At 37.4% G+C, this 17,889-nt stretch overlaps 1 protein-coding gene across 2 annotated transcripts; it reads left to right on the plus strand.

The window, feature by feature from the left end:
- The first annotated feature begins 1,375 nt into the window (after positions 1-1,375).
- On the plus strand, positions 1,376-15,612 carry LOC121313500 (ankyrin repeat domain-containing protein 29-like). 2 transcript variants are annotated; one of them, XM_041246135.1, is made up of 10 exons: positions 1,376-1,626; positions 5,994-6,104; positions 7,120-7,218; positions 9,454-9,552; positions 9,868-9,966; positions 10,452-10,550; positions 10,978-11,076; positions 11,469-11,564; positions 12,432-12,530; positions 13,636-15,612. In XM_041246135.1, the coding sequence occupies exons 1-10, from the start codon at positions 1,615-1,617 to the stop codon at positions 13,717-13,719; spliced, it is 897 nt and encodes a 298-aa protein (XP_041102069.1). In that variant the 5' UTR covers positions 1,376-1,614; the 3' UTR covers positions 13,720-15,612. The 2 variants fall into 2 exon arrangements, with proteins under 2 accessions (XP_041102069.1, XP_041102070.1); XM_041246136.1 differs by lacking the exon at positions 5,994-6,104 and having other exon boundaries at positions 1,377-1,626.
- Positions 15,613-17,889: the final 2,277 nt, after the last annotated feature.

Here is a 17,889-nt window from a genome sequence, read left to right on the forward strand (position 1 = left end):
GAATATTGTTCATTCACCAGTCTGTTTTGTTGTTATTTATTTATTTATTTATTTATTTATGTATTTGTGTCGCCTTACCTTTGTATTCATTTGGATTACATGTCTTTTCCATATGGTCGTTTCACTGCTGGCATTTGAAACCGTCACCAAAACAAGAATGAAAATGCATTAATCCATTTGTTATTTTACAGCATTAGTAATGTGTAAACTTGAGAAGTGATAAAACTGAAATTATAATATTGATTTATTTTTCAAACGTATAGTTTCCTTACCGAAATTAATGTTAAACTAAAGAAGTATGTTAAGGGGGAGAGCATAAAATAACTGGTTCTGTTTAAAAGAAGAAAACATATATTAATTGTTGACATCTGAACATTTAGCACAAGATATATTTGAGGGTTAACAGTGCAAAACAGAGACAATACTTCAGTTTTAAGCAAAACAAGCTATACTTGTAAAACCTGCATATTTAGGATGAAATGTGATTCTTGCAGGCTTACAAATATTCAATGTTTAGGAGTACCCGGACATTCCAGCGGACACAGAGGTTAGAAACATACATGCAGCACACTTTCGTTCCATTAATAATACATTACTAATGACAGTATAGGTTGTCGTCCATGGGTGTATAATATGTCCATGTGCTTACTAAGAATTAAAATATACCTAATTTCGGAGTTTTCAATAGCCTTCTCACAAATAAACAAGCCAGAAAAGAAAATACACAGACAAGGTATGCTTACAGGACATTAGTATTAAACAGTAACGTAATACTACAAATTGTCGAAGTGAGTTAATATTACGTTTATACTGGTGTATATTTTCTGATTGCGCGTTTAAAGTCATGGTTGATAGCAGCATAGCAGTAAGCATATAGTCATGAAAAAAAGGTAAACTTGTAAGGGAAATATGGCCGTAAATCTTAATTCAGTAGATGAAATGTTTTAAACATTTTAGTTTGGTTGTTTGCTGTTTAAAGAGTTACGAAGATAGGGATGTCCAGTCACAGACACTGACAATAATACTGTACATTTTCTTCTGTTTATTTTAAAAGTTACATCTGTCAAATATCGTAAAATGATTTTGAAGGTGTCCAATGTACCAATACCACTGCTTTAAAAATAAATAGAGAATCAACGTGAGATACTCAAAGCAGAACATTTTATATTGTATTTTTATTTACTGCTCACGCCAACCTTACTATTTTGCGGCTCTTCACATTACCAAACCGGGAAGCAGTGTTCCACGTGAACCTTGTCGTACCCGTTACAGATATTCGAGCAACTAGCAATCAATTGTATTTAACAAACCAAAGGAAAGCGGTTACGCTACTTTGTAGTCCTGCCGCCACACAGTCAGACATCAAAATATCCAGAGCGTACAGGCGCTGCAGCCAAGACTGGAGGTAGTGCCCATGAGAAGATACTGGCTGGAATGCCCCTGCGCTGCACTTCAGTACTTGCTTGCATGGCTCCCAATTCCCTACAGCTGACAGGCGGCTTGTAGTAGTAGGGTCCCTAAACGAAAGCGGATACGCGTTTCCGAAGGAGACTGATTGTGTCCCAGCTAATAACACATCTGAAACTGAGATGAACCTCTACTGAGATATGCAATATGTCTTTTAAGGTAAGCGTAGCATGCTGCTACAAAATACATACCGGTATCGGTATACAGATTATCTGCAATGCTAGTTTGAGTGGAGCGGTGCTTTTCAGAGCCCTATGCGGGAGTAATGCAGATGTTTAACTGTGGGTGTTACACTGCACTAGTATAAATTGTGCTGTAGCTTGTGCTTAGGTAATGGAATCCCCCCTATTGACCTTCAGTTTGTGATCGGAGCAGTGTTGTTACTGTATTTCCAATGCCCTTACTGTGTGGCTTTTCTGGAAAACGTTGCTAGGATTTTAAGGGCATTTAGGAGGAACTTCACCATATTCTACTGTTTACTTGTGCATAGATGCGAAGAGCAATCTAATTTAAAAAAAATACGTATTTTTTCCAGTTCATAAAAAACAAGTCCTGAATGTTAAAATGGCAGAAAACTGCAATGCAATGTGTCACTGGGCTTTACAATTCCATGAACAATCTGAAGACAATTTCTTACGCAGTATAGGCCAGAGATTTAAGAAATTCATTTGGATCCAGGCAGACAATCAGCAAACAGGAGTTTACAGAACTGCATTTCTATTTTTAGAATTGAGTGAGCATGTGTCACCCTGTGAATATATGGCTTGAAGTATAAATGAGTACTGGTATATGAATACAAAGCTACATACACAAACAGGCATGTATATCTAGCCCCGTATTATACATACACACACATACTATATGTTGGAAACTCATATTGAAAGAACAAACAGTGTTTCATTTTATTTATTTTTTTTAGAAAAATGTGTATCAGGTGAAACTGTTATCCAAATATTTAACATCACTCACTGAGGAGCAAAATACATTTAAGGTTATGCACACAAATCAAAATCCCCTTACCAAATTTCAAAACACCTTACTGTTTTCATTTAAGCACATAGCAATAGGTATGGGAAAACATGGCCCTGGTTGTCTTCCAGAATTGCTGATTAAATGAAATGCATGCAGAATGTACAGTGATCACACCCAGCATTAGGACACACCATTGGATTTTTTGGCTAGAGCTTCTGAACGAGTGATAAAACAGTGATATTTGTCTGGACATATAAAGGTAAATGTATATGAAATACACTTATTGTTGTGACACAGCACAATTAATTAGAAGTGCCCAACAGCTTTTGTGACCAACACAAATGTTTATCTTAACCGTAAATGTCATTCATTCACTGACTCATAGAAGAGTAGACTTTTACGCTCTTTATTTACAAAGCAAAGGTTTTTCCTTGCTAAAGGTATTGTTGCTAAGGTTTTAAAACTCATTTTCTAACCTCTGCCATTTCCCCTGCATCCCTTATCATTGAATGGTGCCCTACCCATCACATCTAAGTATCTCTGCCAAAAGCTGAACCTGGATGCAGCTGAGTTATTGTGGTATGGCATTTTCTTAACGTTTCCGGCTTCAAAGTGCACCATTGAAGTTCATTTGTCATTTTTTTTAAAGAATGTCCTGACTTTAACAAAGTTTTTGGAATAAATTATTATTATTATTATTATTATTATTATTATTATTATTATTATTATTATTATTTATTATTACTATGTAACACTATGTAACACAATTTTTGTTCCTGGGTAGTAAGTGTTATTTCCTAATTGCTTATGCCTCAAAAGTATAGAAAATGGCTATTATTCCCCATAAACTTTGCTTTTGTGACCAGGACAGTGATATTTTGAAATTTACCTATTTCCAATGATAAAATGGTCATTTCGTTCACATAAAGAAAAAAACAACACATGAATCCAAATTAACATGTATTTATACTAAAGTAATGCAAAAATGACTACAAAAGATTTAGAAGTGAGTAGTTTTTCGGGATTTACGATTATACTGTAAATCACTTTCACGAATCAGCCCCCAAATGTAGTCTCCCATCATGTTCTCGTTATACTATCCTTGGTAGCGGCGTTCAAAGTACAGTATATCCTGGTGGAAGCGCTTGCCTTGCTCCTCCGAGTCCGCTCCCATGTTCTCCTTGAATTTATCAAGATGAGCATCAAGGATATGGACTTTGAGGGACATCCTACAGCCCATTGTGCCGTAGTTCTTCACTAGAGTCTCAACCAGCTCCACATAGTTTTCGGCCTTGTGATTGCCCAGGAAGCCCCGAACCACTGCGACAAAGCCGTTCCAAGCCACTTTCTCCTTACTAGTGAGCTTCTTGGGGAATTCATTGCACTCCAGGATCTTCTTTATCTGTGGTCGACGAAGACACCAGCTTTGCCCTTTGCCTCAGACAGCTTAGGGAAGAAGTCTTGAAGGTACCTGAAGGCTGCCGACTCCTTATCTAGAGCTCTGACAAATTGTTGCATAAGGCCCAATTTGATGTGCAGTGGTGGCATCAGCACTTGATGTTGTTTGTCCCCAGAGAGAACTCGGTCCGCTGTGGCCAGTCCCGCCTGTGGTAGTGCGCCTTGGTGTCCCTGCTGTCCCAAAGGCAAAGATAGCAGGGAAACTTGGTAAAACCGCCTTGGAGACCCATCAGGAATGCCAACATTGCAGCCTCTTGATGCCATCTCAGAAAAATGCAGATATGTATCCACTTAGGCAGCTGGAACTAAACTGAACTGGTGGGCTTAAGGCCCCTGTATTTATACTACTATTTATATTACTGTAAAGTTCTAGAAGTTACTCCAAGTTTACTCAGCACTGAATCTATCTGGAATGTTCTGGAAAATAGGTAAATTTCAAAATATCACTGTCCTGGTCACAAAAGCAAAGTTTGTGGGGAATAATAGCCATTTTCTATACTTTTGAGGCATAAGCAATTAGGAAATAACACTTACTACCCAGGTTTACCCACTTTTAATTTGGGCAATACAGCGTTTACCCACTTCTTATATAATGGATTGTCACAAAGACGGCCAAGTGGGCGGCGTCAGAACCAGGAAGGAATGAAATATACAAAGACGATGATGTGAAATGAAATGATGATGGCGCTGGCTGGCACCGGTTTATTGTAAAAAAAAAAAGGGTTTAACAAACAAAAGACAGGACACAGCACTTCGCGCCAAAATAAACAGACAAACAAAACGAATAGACACGTACAAAACACAGAGTGGACGAACGCTACACAAACAATTGAGATTTATAGTTACCTCTCTCTCTCTCTCTCTCTCTCTCTCTCTCTCTCTCTCTCTCTCTCTCTCTCTCTCTCTCTCCCCGTGCTCACATATTACTACATTTTACTTGCAAGTGAAGTGCTGTGCAATCCTAAATACACATATACATTTTTAAACACTCGTGTTACACAGACCCGTTTATATCCCGTGTACCAATGTCTATACATCAACATTTAAACACACCAGACGCAACACATAACAGATAATATACACAGGGGTGGGCACTTTGTCACAGGGATACAGAGTTTACTCCCTTCTACTGTCCTGTGATTTGCAAATCCTGGGTAAAAGACAAGATATTTTAAAGGTGAGCGTCTGTGATGTGTTGCTGTGTGCCATGGCGTGAGCAGGAGGGCGTGGCCACTGGACTGTGTGTTCTGTTTGTGTGTGTGTGTGTGTGTGTGTTCAGTGATTGATTGTTAATGTTCTGTTGTTAGGCACACTGGACCTGCAGGGCAGTGCTAGTAGCCTTCATACTAGCCCACTAAAGGACACTCACAGTACTGTTCATGTGAAGCCCACCGCTGGGTCTGTGACTGTTCACACATGAACAGCATCTCAGAGGATAAATAACTGTTGGGGGGGCTGTGGTTGGCTGAGGACCAATAACAATGTATCTGTTCATGTTTACCTTACTTACTGGGGGCTACATTATCCCTTTCATCCTCAAAAATCGCAATCCCTAGCAGCGTGTTGAGCTTCATCACCATAGTAGCCAGAGTCACTGCACCCATTAGGTACACACTTCATTTGCATAACATTCCTCAGAGTGTCGGAATTGAGATTTTGCACCTGTTCTCATTCTTCCTTTTTGCTCGGAACACAAAAAACAGTCAGAAAGTTAAAACCCTGCCCCGGCGGTCGGAAAAGATTTGATATTCAGAGGCATTGTGCGCATGGGCGCAAACATTCTGCAGCCCTGCTTAGTCACCCTTGCAAATAGTTTTGCAGTGCTATTATTTGCTGAACTATTTATTGATCAGAGCTTCTTGATCAGAGCTTCTTGAACCATGTGTATCCCACTTGGCTGATGAATGTATCTGGAATTTAACAAAGCTGTTACTCGTGGTAACCATTATTAATCTATTAATCTTCTAATGTCAAATGTATGGATGTTAAGGGCTTAACTGTGTTTTAACATGGCACTTGAAGAGACGTGAAAATAACATTCAGTTAAAAATCTCTCTCTATGAGTTGTATGACAGGATGTTTGCTTTGTTTTTCAGAAAGAAACCCCGCTTGCCAATGCTGTATTTTGGGCTGCAAGGAAAGGGAACTTGGCTGTCCTGCAACTGCTGTTAAACAGCGGGCGTGTGGATGTAGACTGCAAAGACAGTGTATGGACTTGCATGTCAAAATAGTTGAACTGCTCCTGTGGAAGGAAAGCAACAAAGATGTAGCCCTTTTTTAAGACAGGGGGTAGGGGTTGGGGTGGCAGGTGAGGGGATTACTATAAATGGCAGAAAATGGGCCATGAACTGAATCACTCTTTGCAAAGAAAATAATGAAGGCAGGGTGACCATAGTGCAAACACATGGGACAATAATAAATGCAATTCCATACTTCCTTAGACTTCTTTACAGGGATATGACTTTAAAGGGATATTACATATGTGGCCTACCATATGAAAAACATTCCTTGGAAACTAAAGAATAGCTACGCCTTGCTTTCGTAGATTGTTCTTACTATACTACATTTTTTAGTATACTGTACACTCACAGGGTAAAGCATTCAGCGTTTCTGAAGTTAACAGGCAAATAAGAAAGCTGAAGCCAGGCTATAAAACACATTCTACTTGAGTGTCTTATACATGCCATGTTTATTAAATAACAGGATTTAACAGCTTGGTATGAATGAGTGGAAAATTTTAGATATCCGGAACATATTCTTCCTGTTGTTAACAGTAACTTAGCAACATTTTTCTGTTTTTGCCATCACATCAGATTGTGACTCAGCAGTTTGAAGTTCCCAATGTTGACTCAATATAGCTATCAGAATTATGTCTAACCTAAGTACAACCAGTACACCAGAGTATCATGCATAACCAGTTAACCCTCAATAGTGATGAATTCTAGTGAAAACGTTTGTCATTTCTAAATACACCAGCTTGTAACCTTTTCCCTAGCCTGTGCCTCACTCTGCCCCTAGCCTAGGGGATGTAAGTAATATTAGATTTTCTTACATCCACCGGAGGCAAAGTGTTAATAGTTACCAGAGGTTAGACTGGTTGTGAGAGTTGTATTAAGGCCACAGTGATGCTTTAAAGTCTGAGTTAAGATAGTAAAGGTATTATCATAATGCACACTCCACCTACATTATCCAGGTAACTCCTATTATTTATTTTCCCTGTAGCTTGCTACTACTGCTCTGATGGTAGCATCCTACAGTGGCCAGTGTGATTGTGTCCGAGAGCTGATCATGCAAGGGGCAGACATCAACCTTCAGAGAGAGGTAATTGATAATCTATGTTTATAAGTTTATAATTAGGGGTGCCTATGGAAAAGTTAAACTGTAAGTAGACATAAACCTCAGCGTGATAACATTAGTAAATAACACAAGCTATAGCGAATTACAAACTTAAACCATTTTCCTGTGTTTTGGATACAGCAACATAGTGCATCCTCCTCTATCTTTGTCCATCCTTTTGCCATTTTCTCCAAACATTACTGTGATCTCAGGCTGTATACAAATTTGTCAGCTGGTTCTTTAAACTACACGCCACGCCATTGGTCAGTTTCCCTAGTTAAGGTGAGTGCAGCTGCAGGATTGGATCAGCATTACAGATCAGTGGAGCCTGATCCAGATGCTCTAAGCAAAACACCATCTCATGATCCGGCTCCAGTGATCCCAGGTCCAATTCCATTGACTTCTATACTGACTAGTAGTGATTAAACCAATAAATTGTTGAGAAATAAGCTTTAGTACTCCTGCAATGCGAGGGGGACATTTCCCGTCATTGAAAAAGTGAGGGGGACATGTCCCCTGCGTCCCCCATGTAAACGACGCCAATGCAATCGTATATATTTGATCATATTATTTGACTTTAAAAAACAAAACATTTATGCCCTCAACAGATTTGTAGATGTAGAAAATCCTGTTGCTGTCTGTGGGTTTTCACACTTTCATTGGTACTGAAGTACTTTCTTCAAATCTCATTTCAGAAATTCAGCTTTTAGAATTGAAAAGGCTGAAAGGAATATTTTTGCAAAAGTAAAATGGTGCAGCACATAATGATCTGAGCAGTATATAGATTAAATAATCTTCCTTTAAGTTTCTGTTCTGTATATATTGGATCTGGATTGGATTGCATTTGTGTTTCATATATATAAATATATACATTGCCTATAGAAAGTTTACACCCCCTTGAACTTTTTTCACATTTTGTTGTGTAAGTGCCTCAGAGTTTCATGCATTTAAATTAGGATTTTTTTTCCACTTATCTACACACCATACTCCACACTGTTAAGGGGAAAAAAGTTTTTATTGAGAAAAAAATTATATATTAAAAATACAAAACTGAAAGATCATAGTTGGATAAGTCTCCACCCCCCGGAGTTAATACTTGGTGGAAACAATATTTGACCATTCTTCTTTACAAAACTATTCAAGTTCTGTCAAGTTCCTTGGGGAGCGTTGATGGACAGCAAACTTCAAGTCATGCCACAAATTTTCAATTGGATTTAGGTCGGGGCTCTGACTGGGCCACTCAAGGACATTTGCCTTTTTGTTCCTTAGCCACTCCAGTGTAGCTTTGGCTGTGTGCTTTGGGTCGTTGTCATGCTGAAAGGTGAACTTCTGTCCCAGTTTCAGCTTTCCTGCAGAGGGTTTTCCTCAAGGACTTCTCTGTACTTTTCTCCATTCACTTTCCCTTCTATCCTGACAAGTGCCCTAGTCCCTGCCGATGAGAAGCATCCCCATAACATGAGGCTGCCACCACCATGCTTCACAGTAGGGATGGTGTTCTTTGGGTGATGCACTGTGTTGAGATGATGTGTTGAGATGATTAAGATGCAAAAAAACCTTGATTAGAACTCTTTTACCTAACTTTACAGTTGAAAAGTACAAATATATTAAATCTTGGGTATTTTACTTTGTACAGCTGGTCTCTGTAAATAAGCAGATGAAGTATTTTGTTTTAAAACTCTCTTCACAGCACCTCTGTAGATTTATATTTGAAGTAGTGTAATATTGTACCAGAGTCTGATGCTTGCTAATGGCATACTAATGGCTCGGTGAGTGGTATGGACTATGCTTTGATAGACATAATAACTACTGAGTACAAACGGAAACTGGTTCAAGGGATCACTTTATGTTTTCAATTATCTTCAAAGTGTTCTTTCCAGACAACACATGGGCAGGTGTTCTTGCCTCATACACATCACTAGAATACAGTGCTTTGAGCTCATATAAACCTACACAGGTTATATTTGGCTTTTCTCTAGAAATACGTGTCTGTCAACAGTTTCAAACAATACATGTTCTCTTTAAAAAAAGGGGGAGTTATTTAGGAAATCATTGCACTTATTGCTTGATTGTCCAGTTGTATTTTAAGGAATTCCCTGGACTATCCATCTGAGGCTCAGTATCTCATCAATAAGGTTTTTGGGTCTTGCTTTAACCATTACACAATCATGTTGGTCTTGTTTTTAGTTTATGCTTTAATGTTCACGCTAGGCTTCTCTCCAGACAGGTGCCACTGCTCTGTTTTTTGCTGCACAGCGAGGGAGCAATGACATTGTGAAGCTTCTTTTTGAGTTTGGGGCATCAACAGAATTCCAAACCAAAGTAAGTCAATGACTATGTAAATTACTTCCCTTAAATATGTTTAACAGTGTGCTGGGAGGAAATGCTGAATATGCAGCATTATTGCACCTGATTATTTCTGTGTTTTAGACTGTATTAGTCAATTGGCTGTAGAAATCACTATATGTATGTTTTTCAGTGAGAGGGTCAACTGTGCTGAATTGACAAAGGCACCTTTTGTATAATAGACTGCTTTTTCTTGCTTGGGAAGAGCTTTCGTCATTCTTTGAATAAGGGTTTTGTTGCATCCATGCAGTCACAGTGAAAAGCCTAAATGGTAGTGTTGTATATTTCTAGGATGGGGGTACTGCTCTCTCAGCAGCCTGTCAGTATGGACACTCGAAAGTGGTGGAAACCCTGCTGAAGAATGGCTCTAATGTTCACGACCAGCTACATGTAAGTGTTTTTTGTGTCTTCATTAGTAAATGTCATTCTCTCGCTCACATACTCTGCTGTACATGCTAGCCTACATTTTCAAAGGAGGCTAAACTTCTCGTCTTTTGAATTTTAGATGGTGGTCCATTGTAATGGTGATTTTCAAAAGGACAAATCAGTTTCACTTTGACCAGTTTGAGGAACAATAACAATTAGCCATTTTTACTTTTATTTCCACTGCACCCATAGCTGTTATTGCCAATATGGACCGCAATCCAACATATTGATTGGCTTGCCATGAGTGTTAGATACAAATGTGTGTGACCAATCAAATAACAGAAACACACACTACAAAAACATTCACAGCTTGAACAATGAAGCATTTTCATCACAAAATAATACTGTTATAGGTTTATGATTTAGTCATGGTAATTTATTCAATTGCAGATACTGTGTGCTTCCAGGTCATTAATACTAACCGTCGTCAACCTCTTTCTGTTTTCAAGGATGGTGCAACTGCTCTATTCCTTGCTGCGCAAGAAGGTCATGTGACTGTAGTTCGTCAGCTTATGTCATCAGGTGCCAGGGTAAACCAGCCAAGGGAGGTAAGACGGTTCAATAAATAAGCTTTTACATTTTACAGAAATAACTCATTGCATTGCATCTGCTTTAAAGGCGTTGTTACAGTTGTTGCTGGGCATGAATTCCACTTCCCTTCCATTATTACCCTCAGTACATTTCCACTGCTCCCCTCATCATTGTGCCAGCCCTGCCTATCATGCTCATGCAATTTTTATGTCTATGTAATTTCTTGCTAGTTTTATATCATAATAAATACCTGTTGAGCTCTTGTTTGCCTCAGTCTTGGCGCAGAAAAAAGCCTGTGTTACATGGGGAGGCTTTCCGCAAACCGTTTCCCAAAGCTTAATCTCTGTACAAAAGGATGAATCCCCCTGGGCAGGTGTTTATTTTTGATTACATATCCTATTACTGCGTCTCACCAGTAACATTTTTGTTGTTCTGCATTTCCAGGATGGGACTACTCCACTATGGATTGCTGCCCAAATGGGACATAATGAAGTTGTGAGGGTTCTGTTACTCCGTGGGGCTGACCGAGATGCTGACAGAAAAGTAAGCTGGGCACCTGATTGTTCACCTTACCCAGAGCTCCTCAAAGCTGTGCCCATGAGAGGGAAAGTGATATGCACTCTGAGGCTAGCAGATAGACTTACTGCAATGCCTGTGTGTTTCAATGCAAGTGGCTTATGATTATGTACAAGAGACTTCCAAGAGTGAAATCAGAGTAAACTCAATAATGTATGAAAATAGATCCTATTATGAAATGTATTGAGATTGTTGATAATATTTTCCTTGAGATTTAAATGATTTTTGTTTGTGCACTGCACTGGTACTGAAGCATACACCCATGGGGTATTTAACTGTGAATCTTAGAGAACCTGCACTATTTAGATCAAATCTTGGATAAAAGCCTTTTTTTCTGAATTACCATTGTTTTTTTAAAGGATGGCTCCACACCTTTGTTTAAAGCTGCATACAAAGGACACACAGATGTTATAGAGGAGCTGCTCAAATTCTCGCCATCGCTTAGCCTTCTGAAGGTAATGCTTTAACACATGGTTTCAGGAGACAGTAGCACATACATGTTCTCTTCCAATGACCCTGACAAAGCAATGTGCCCCAAATCACGGGATCAATTCATTTTTGAATGCAGCATGGATGCAAGCTCGTGTCTGCACTAACTGTATATAAGTAACACTGTGTACCATCAAACAAGTAAATAAATCAATGCAGGATTTCTGCCAATGTAAGGTTTTATGGTAGAAGTTCCTCATATATTTTCTTCCCCTTACATAAACACAATAAAACATACCGCTTCTTCATACCTCTGCTAGCCCCTATTATACATAGCGAGACTGCAAGAGTTGAAAGGTCACATTATCAAATGATTTGAATAGAATGAGGATGGCTGTTGAGTCCCAGCACTGATGATTCTCTAGACAAGCTCAGTGCAAGTTCATGCTCAAAGACAGGTAAAGGTAGATTTAGCACTCTTAAAAAAGGTTTCATCCCGTTTAATAAGCTGTATAGCAAGAACATAATTAAGCCAGGGTGTCCTCAGCTCACCGCGCACCAGCGACCCCTGTAGACTGGCCGGGCGCCTGCGGGCTTGCCTGTAAGCTGCCCAGAGCTGCGCTGTCCTCCAACACTGTAGCTCTGGGTTGAAAGTGAAAAAAAAGCAGTCGGCTGACAGCACATGCTTCGGAGGACAACGCGTGTTCATCTTTGCCACTTCCAAGTCAGCGCAGGGGTGGTAGCGGTGAGCTGAGCTTAAAAATACAATTGGATATGTCATATTGGGAGAAAAGCAGGGTAAAATTAATTGGCGACTACTAAATAAATAAAAAAATATATAATAATAATGCATGGTAGCTAATAGTTGTACTTTGTTTCTTTTTCATACACAGAATGGGTCCACAGTTCTCCATGCTGCAGTTATGGGAGGAAATGTAAGATCAGTGATGCTGCTGCTAGGAGCTGGTGCTGACCCTACATTAAGAAATAAGGTATTCTGTTGGCACCCTTCACTTTGAACTGTGAAGGTGTATGCATACTAAAATAGAAATCACAGTAGATGCTAGTTAAGTGCCTACAGTAGGATCCAAATTGCACGGAACTGTTCGGCTTTACTCTTCATTTTAATTGTAAAGTTTCTTCAATGTGTTGCCCCAGATCTGTCACCAGTATTTAAGAGCTTGTCATCGCCACAACTAGTGCTGTTAAAATCTCAGAAACCATTTAAGAGTGCAAACTCAAATTATCATTGTCATGTAAACACCTAGTGTACTCTTCACTTTGACCTAAGGTGGATGCAATATTGGGGTCATGTGGTATTTTGGTTTCCAGATGATAAGGACCTCCGTTCTGGATAATGGCTTAATACTGGGTACAATCTTGAAATTCCTTATGGCTATAATACTGGGTATACAATCTTATAAAGGTTATATATATATATAGATATATTATATTATCTATATATATATATATATCTTAGATATATATATCTATATCATATATCTATATATATATATATATAATAGAGATATATAGATAGATAGATATATAGATATATATATATATATATATATATAGATATATATAGATAGATAGATAGATAGATAGATATATATATATATATATATATATATATATATATATATATAGATAGATAGATAGATAGATAGATAGATAGATAGATAGATAGATAGATAGATAGATAGATAGATATATACAGTGTAGTTCTCAAGAACGGTATAAATGGTCTGATATTTACCAGACTATATTTTTGTAACATACATGTTTGCTATAGTAAGTGCGTCTTTCAAAACTGCACATGTGATAGCTATATGGTGAATGAAAGTATGATTTATAGAACTATTTAATTTGCTTTTGTCTACATATTAGGAAAATGTAGAATATTTCACCCTATACAAAATAAATATTACAACTATTACCTTATAACATCTTGGTTCCTTGCTCAAGTTCAAAGTTCATGAAAAGATGTCCACTTTTAAATACAAGTGAATGAAAGAGGCTCTGGTACTGGTAATCATCTCTCTTTTTGCCTCAGTTTTTTAAAACTATTAAATACAGTCCTTTTTTTATTTTCAGAATAATGAACTACCAGCAGATCTTACAAAAAATGAACGGATTCTTAGAGTTTTATGGACTAAAGACACAAATAGAAACAGCTGAGGACCCCAACGCAGAGTCTTCTTCAGTGGGCTCTGTAATCCATGGAAAGCGCTGGCTGTCTTTTTAGAAGTCACTAGAAACCAAAAGATGGCTTTTTCAGGCGGAAACAACAAAAAGAAGATTCTGGAGCTTGCTATGAATAAAAAATGTTTGCAAAACACTAATAGCCATAAGGACAACAAAAATCCAAAAAGTAACAACCATGCCGGGGTCTGCTGAGTGCATCTAAACAGTAGTATATCTAAATACCCTTAGAAAAGTTTCACTGTTATAGGTTGGTCTGTCAAAGTCTATTTCTTTTAATGATTGAAACAATGGCGATATTTAGATTCACCACCATTTAGATCAATTAAATAGACCTCACATTGTGTGATATGAAGCAAAATCCAAAATTTGGAGTTGTTTGTTCTCTTTATTTGAGGAGCGATCGTAACTATGCTGCAATATATATATATATATATATATTTTAATAACCTCCTTTTTCCCGGTGCTGTACATTTCTAAATCTTTTGGAAATTCTCACTGCTGCATTTGTAATCAACGTGTGTCTGTTTGCTAAGTAAAACACTGAACATGACCCAAGATTTCTTAAACGGCTGTGCTTTGAAAAGCAAAATTGCATAACGTATGCAAAGGACAACGAGACCTCTGTGCTTGCCGTATAATCTTTATGATTCTAACTGGCATTATATTAATAATTTGTCTTAAAGTGTTTTTTTGTTTTGTTTTTATTAACTTTTGTTTTTTGTTATGGGAATTGTTCATTATTTTTATATATGGCTGACTCAAGAAGATGTTAATTTTAGTTGATAACTTTACTCACTGTGATGCCCACCTTGAGATACAGTTAGTCCCATCTTCAATGAGGACAGTTAAGCTATATTTAGCAACCCATACAACCACTTTCACAAAAACCATTTAAAGGTGTCATGCTCACTCACCGTGTAGGTGTTTACTGTTCTTTAAAATGTTATATACAATATAAAAATTGCATTTGAAAAAATTCTGTTTTGCTTGTAAGTGCTTACTCTATGTCAGTTTGCTTCCTCATAAGGGGCATAGAAGCCTAATACTAAACTTGTTATATTCAGCAGTATTTCATATTGCTATTACATAAATTATTGCAATGTACTGTATTAAACTACTGTAAAATATAGTTTAGTATGGCTGTGCTATTAGTACTGCAATTAATATTTTACAGTATTTGCTATGTAAATAAGCTGCAGTAAATTGTGGTATAATGTAGTAAAAACTGCACTAAACAGTGATGTTGTACTTTCAACCAACCATACATATGAAAACAGAAAGCAGTTTTTACTATAGTACACTGGTTTACAGCTGTGAAGTTTAGCATTGTCATAAACTGCTGATTTACTACAAGATACTCCATTTCATTATTAACCACAGTGCTTACAGTACAGCACACATTGTTGCAGGATTTTACAAGCTACTGTAAATTGAAGTGCTGACTGCAGTAAAAATGATTTTAAAATAAATAAATAAATAAGGGTATGTTCTCACCTTTTATAAGCACCAGCAACAACATTAACACATTGCCACAGGTTCCTGTGTTGGTCTAGTGAATATTTTGGTTGTGTGCTCGTTTTTAAATTGAAGAGATTTTTCTAATTCACCTTTGCCTAACTCTTGTTGGACGACAGCTGTTTTGCACACTTCAGTGAGGTGTGTGCTGTAAAGAGAGACTATGTTCAAAGTTGGGAGGTGTCCAGCTTTAGCTGTGTAACAGGGATAGATGTATCAGCAGTACCTTTACAGGAGATAGGCCTCATTGTACAATTGTACAGTGATCCCATTCAAAAACCCCACCCTGCTGCACCTACAATCCAGAACAGAATTGCTGTCATTTACAGTATTACACCCCTTTACACCACGTTTTCCTGTTTAAATCTTAAAGGGGAGCACTGCTGTTAAATCAATCCTGTCTCACAGTGTTTTTTCGTGGATATGTGTATTCTATTTTATGTAAAGTCTAAAGTAGCCAGTGCTGGACTGTAGCTGTGGAATGTTATTATAATACATAACTAACACAAACATTGCAAAGAAATGATGCCATAATGAAGTGAGACCAGTAAGGTGACCCAGTTTCAGGATTTATCTTTTCTTTTTCTTACAACAGGTCATATCCCGATAAGACACAGAGCTAAAGACTAATGCAAAACAACTCCAACTCAAAAATGTTATAAGGTACACAATTTTAAAGGCATAGCAAATCGTTGTAATGCAAGTTGAAGCACATGTACATGTAGCAACTAATAGAGCAGACTGTAATGCATGAGGGAGCACAAAGGAGATCAATAGTTTATGCATGTGAAAAGTTTATAAATAAGTATATAAATATAAGCAGTAGTAGACAGTACACTTGTCATTAAAGGGTTGTTATACCACTAGGGGGTAGTATAGCATTAGGAGTAAACATGTATATATATATATCAGTGGTATCAGCATAAACTGCCTTGTTGAAAAATGTTTTGTCTGTAGTGCTTGTCATTTGGAATTATAATAACCAGGGAAAGCAATTCAAGACTCCTTTGAAATGCATGCTGCTGTAGAAGTCTACACTCTTATAAATATGTACTGTGGTATATCATGAATGAAGCTTAGCAAATGGCAGGAAAACAAAGTGAAATTGCAAAGCAAAGCACAGGCAATAATAACAAACCAGCAAGCATAGCATGGCAAATCATTAGTTAACTATTACAAAGCTGAGATTAAAAATGAATTGATTTATGGTACATATTTACCAATAACAGGTCAATCAAGGTGAAGCATCTTTTATCTACTTTCTAAAAAGACAACCTAATCCCACTTACCTTTGCCCTAGTTCTTCACAGTCATCTTACTACCCTTGGCCCTACACAACATCCACTGAGGTCAGGACCCCTGTCCTGCCCCCCCCCCTTGCAAGGAAAGCCAATACTAACCCCCTACCATTTGAAGCAGAAGTCAAATGAAATAAATGGTCTAATTCTTTGAACAGAATGAGTCAATTTGATTAGAATGACAGGTCCAGCGTTAGGTTAACCCTCCAAGTTAAAACGAAAGTATTATTGTTGTGCATTGTGTGGTTAAACTCCATTAGTTATTGGTATATCTTGGTGAACAGCTAAATTATAACATATTTACAATATTATTACTCATATTGATGTAGAATATTAAGTGATGTTAATAATGATTCTGTCAAGAGTGTTGGGTTCTGAAAACTCATTACTGGCTAATTCAAGCAGATCTATACATAGCTATAGCTGCAGTTACAGTCACCATCTTTGTTCTCACTCCCTTAGCTAATCAATCACTGAGTTGAGCAAAGGCATGTTAAGTCATACTACCCAGTTCACATTGTATCACGCTATACAAGTAGTTTATATTGAAAGCGCCATGATGTTTGGAACCAGGTAGCACCCTTTTTTATTATTGCATAAGCACAAAAATATAACAAGAATATACAACAAGAGGATATATTTTATAACATCTTTAAAGAAATTACAACAACGTTATACTTTGTCAGGGATATTCCGAACACATACATAATCTGAATACATTGAATAAATCACAAACATATGTTTTTTTTTTTGTTTGTTTGTTTTTTTGTTTTTTAATGGTCCTGGTGGTGCTGATATAGTTTTCCATCTCTATTTTAAACTAAAATTTGGTTTATGGCCTGACTATTTCACTATGAATATGATACCTCCCAAATATTAATAAAAGATCAATTATATCGGTTGCTGCACATCATTTCAAAATAACTTAATATAAATAGATTGATAAAATAAATGAAATATAGTTTCTCTTTCCACATTACAAAACACACAATTGTAAAAAGTTTAAATCTAGCCAGGACGTGTTTTACAGGATAAACCCTATGAACAATCTTATAAAATACCTCTTTAACTTTGTTGATGAGACAATACCTATTAGAAACCTTCCAAACTTTCTTCCAATTTATATGCTCAAATAATGCACTCCAGTAAAATATTGCCGAAGGAGTGTTACTATCATTACAAAAATTCCCAATGACCAGGGAGTGTCAGTGTCGAAGGCACTAACGAGCTGTATTACTCACGCTAGTAAGTAACCTTGTCAAACAAACCACGTGTGGTGTTGTGACGTTTGCCAGCTCAACCCCCTGTGCAACTGGATGCAGGAAGACAG

Source organism: Polyodon spathula, chromosome 3, assembly GCF_017654505.1.
Source record: "Polyodon spathula isolate WHYD16114869_AA chromosome 3, ASM1765450v1, whole genome shotgun sequence".
Classification (NCBI taxonomy): Eukaryota; Metazoa; Chordata; class Actinopteri; order Acipenseriformes; family Polyodontidae; genus Polyodon; species Polyodon spathula.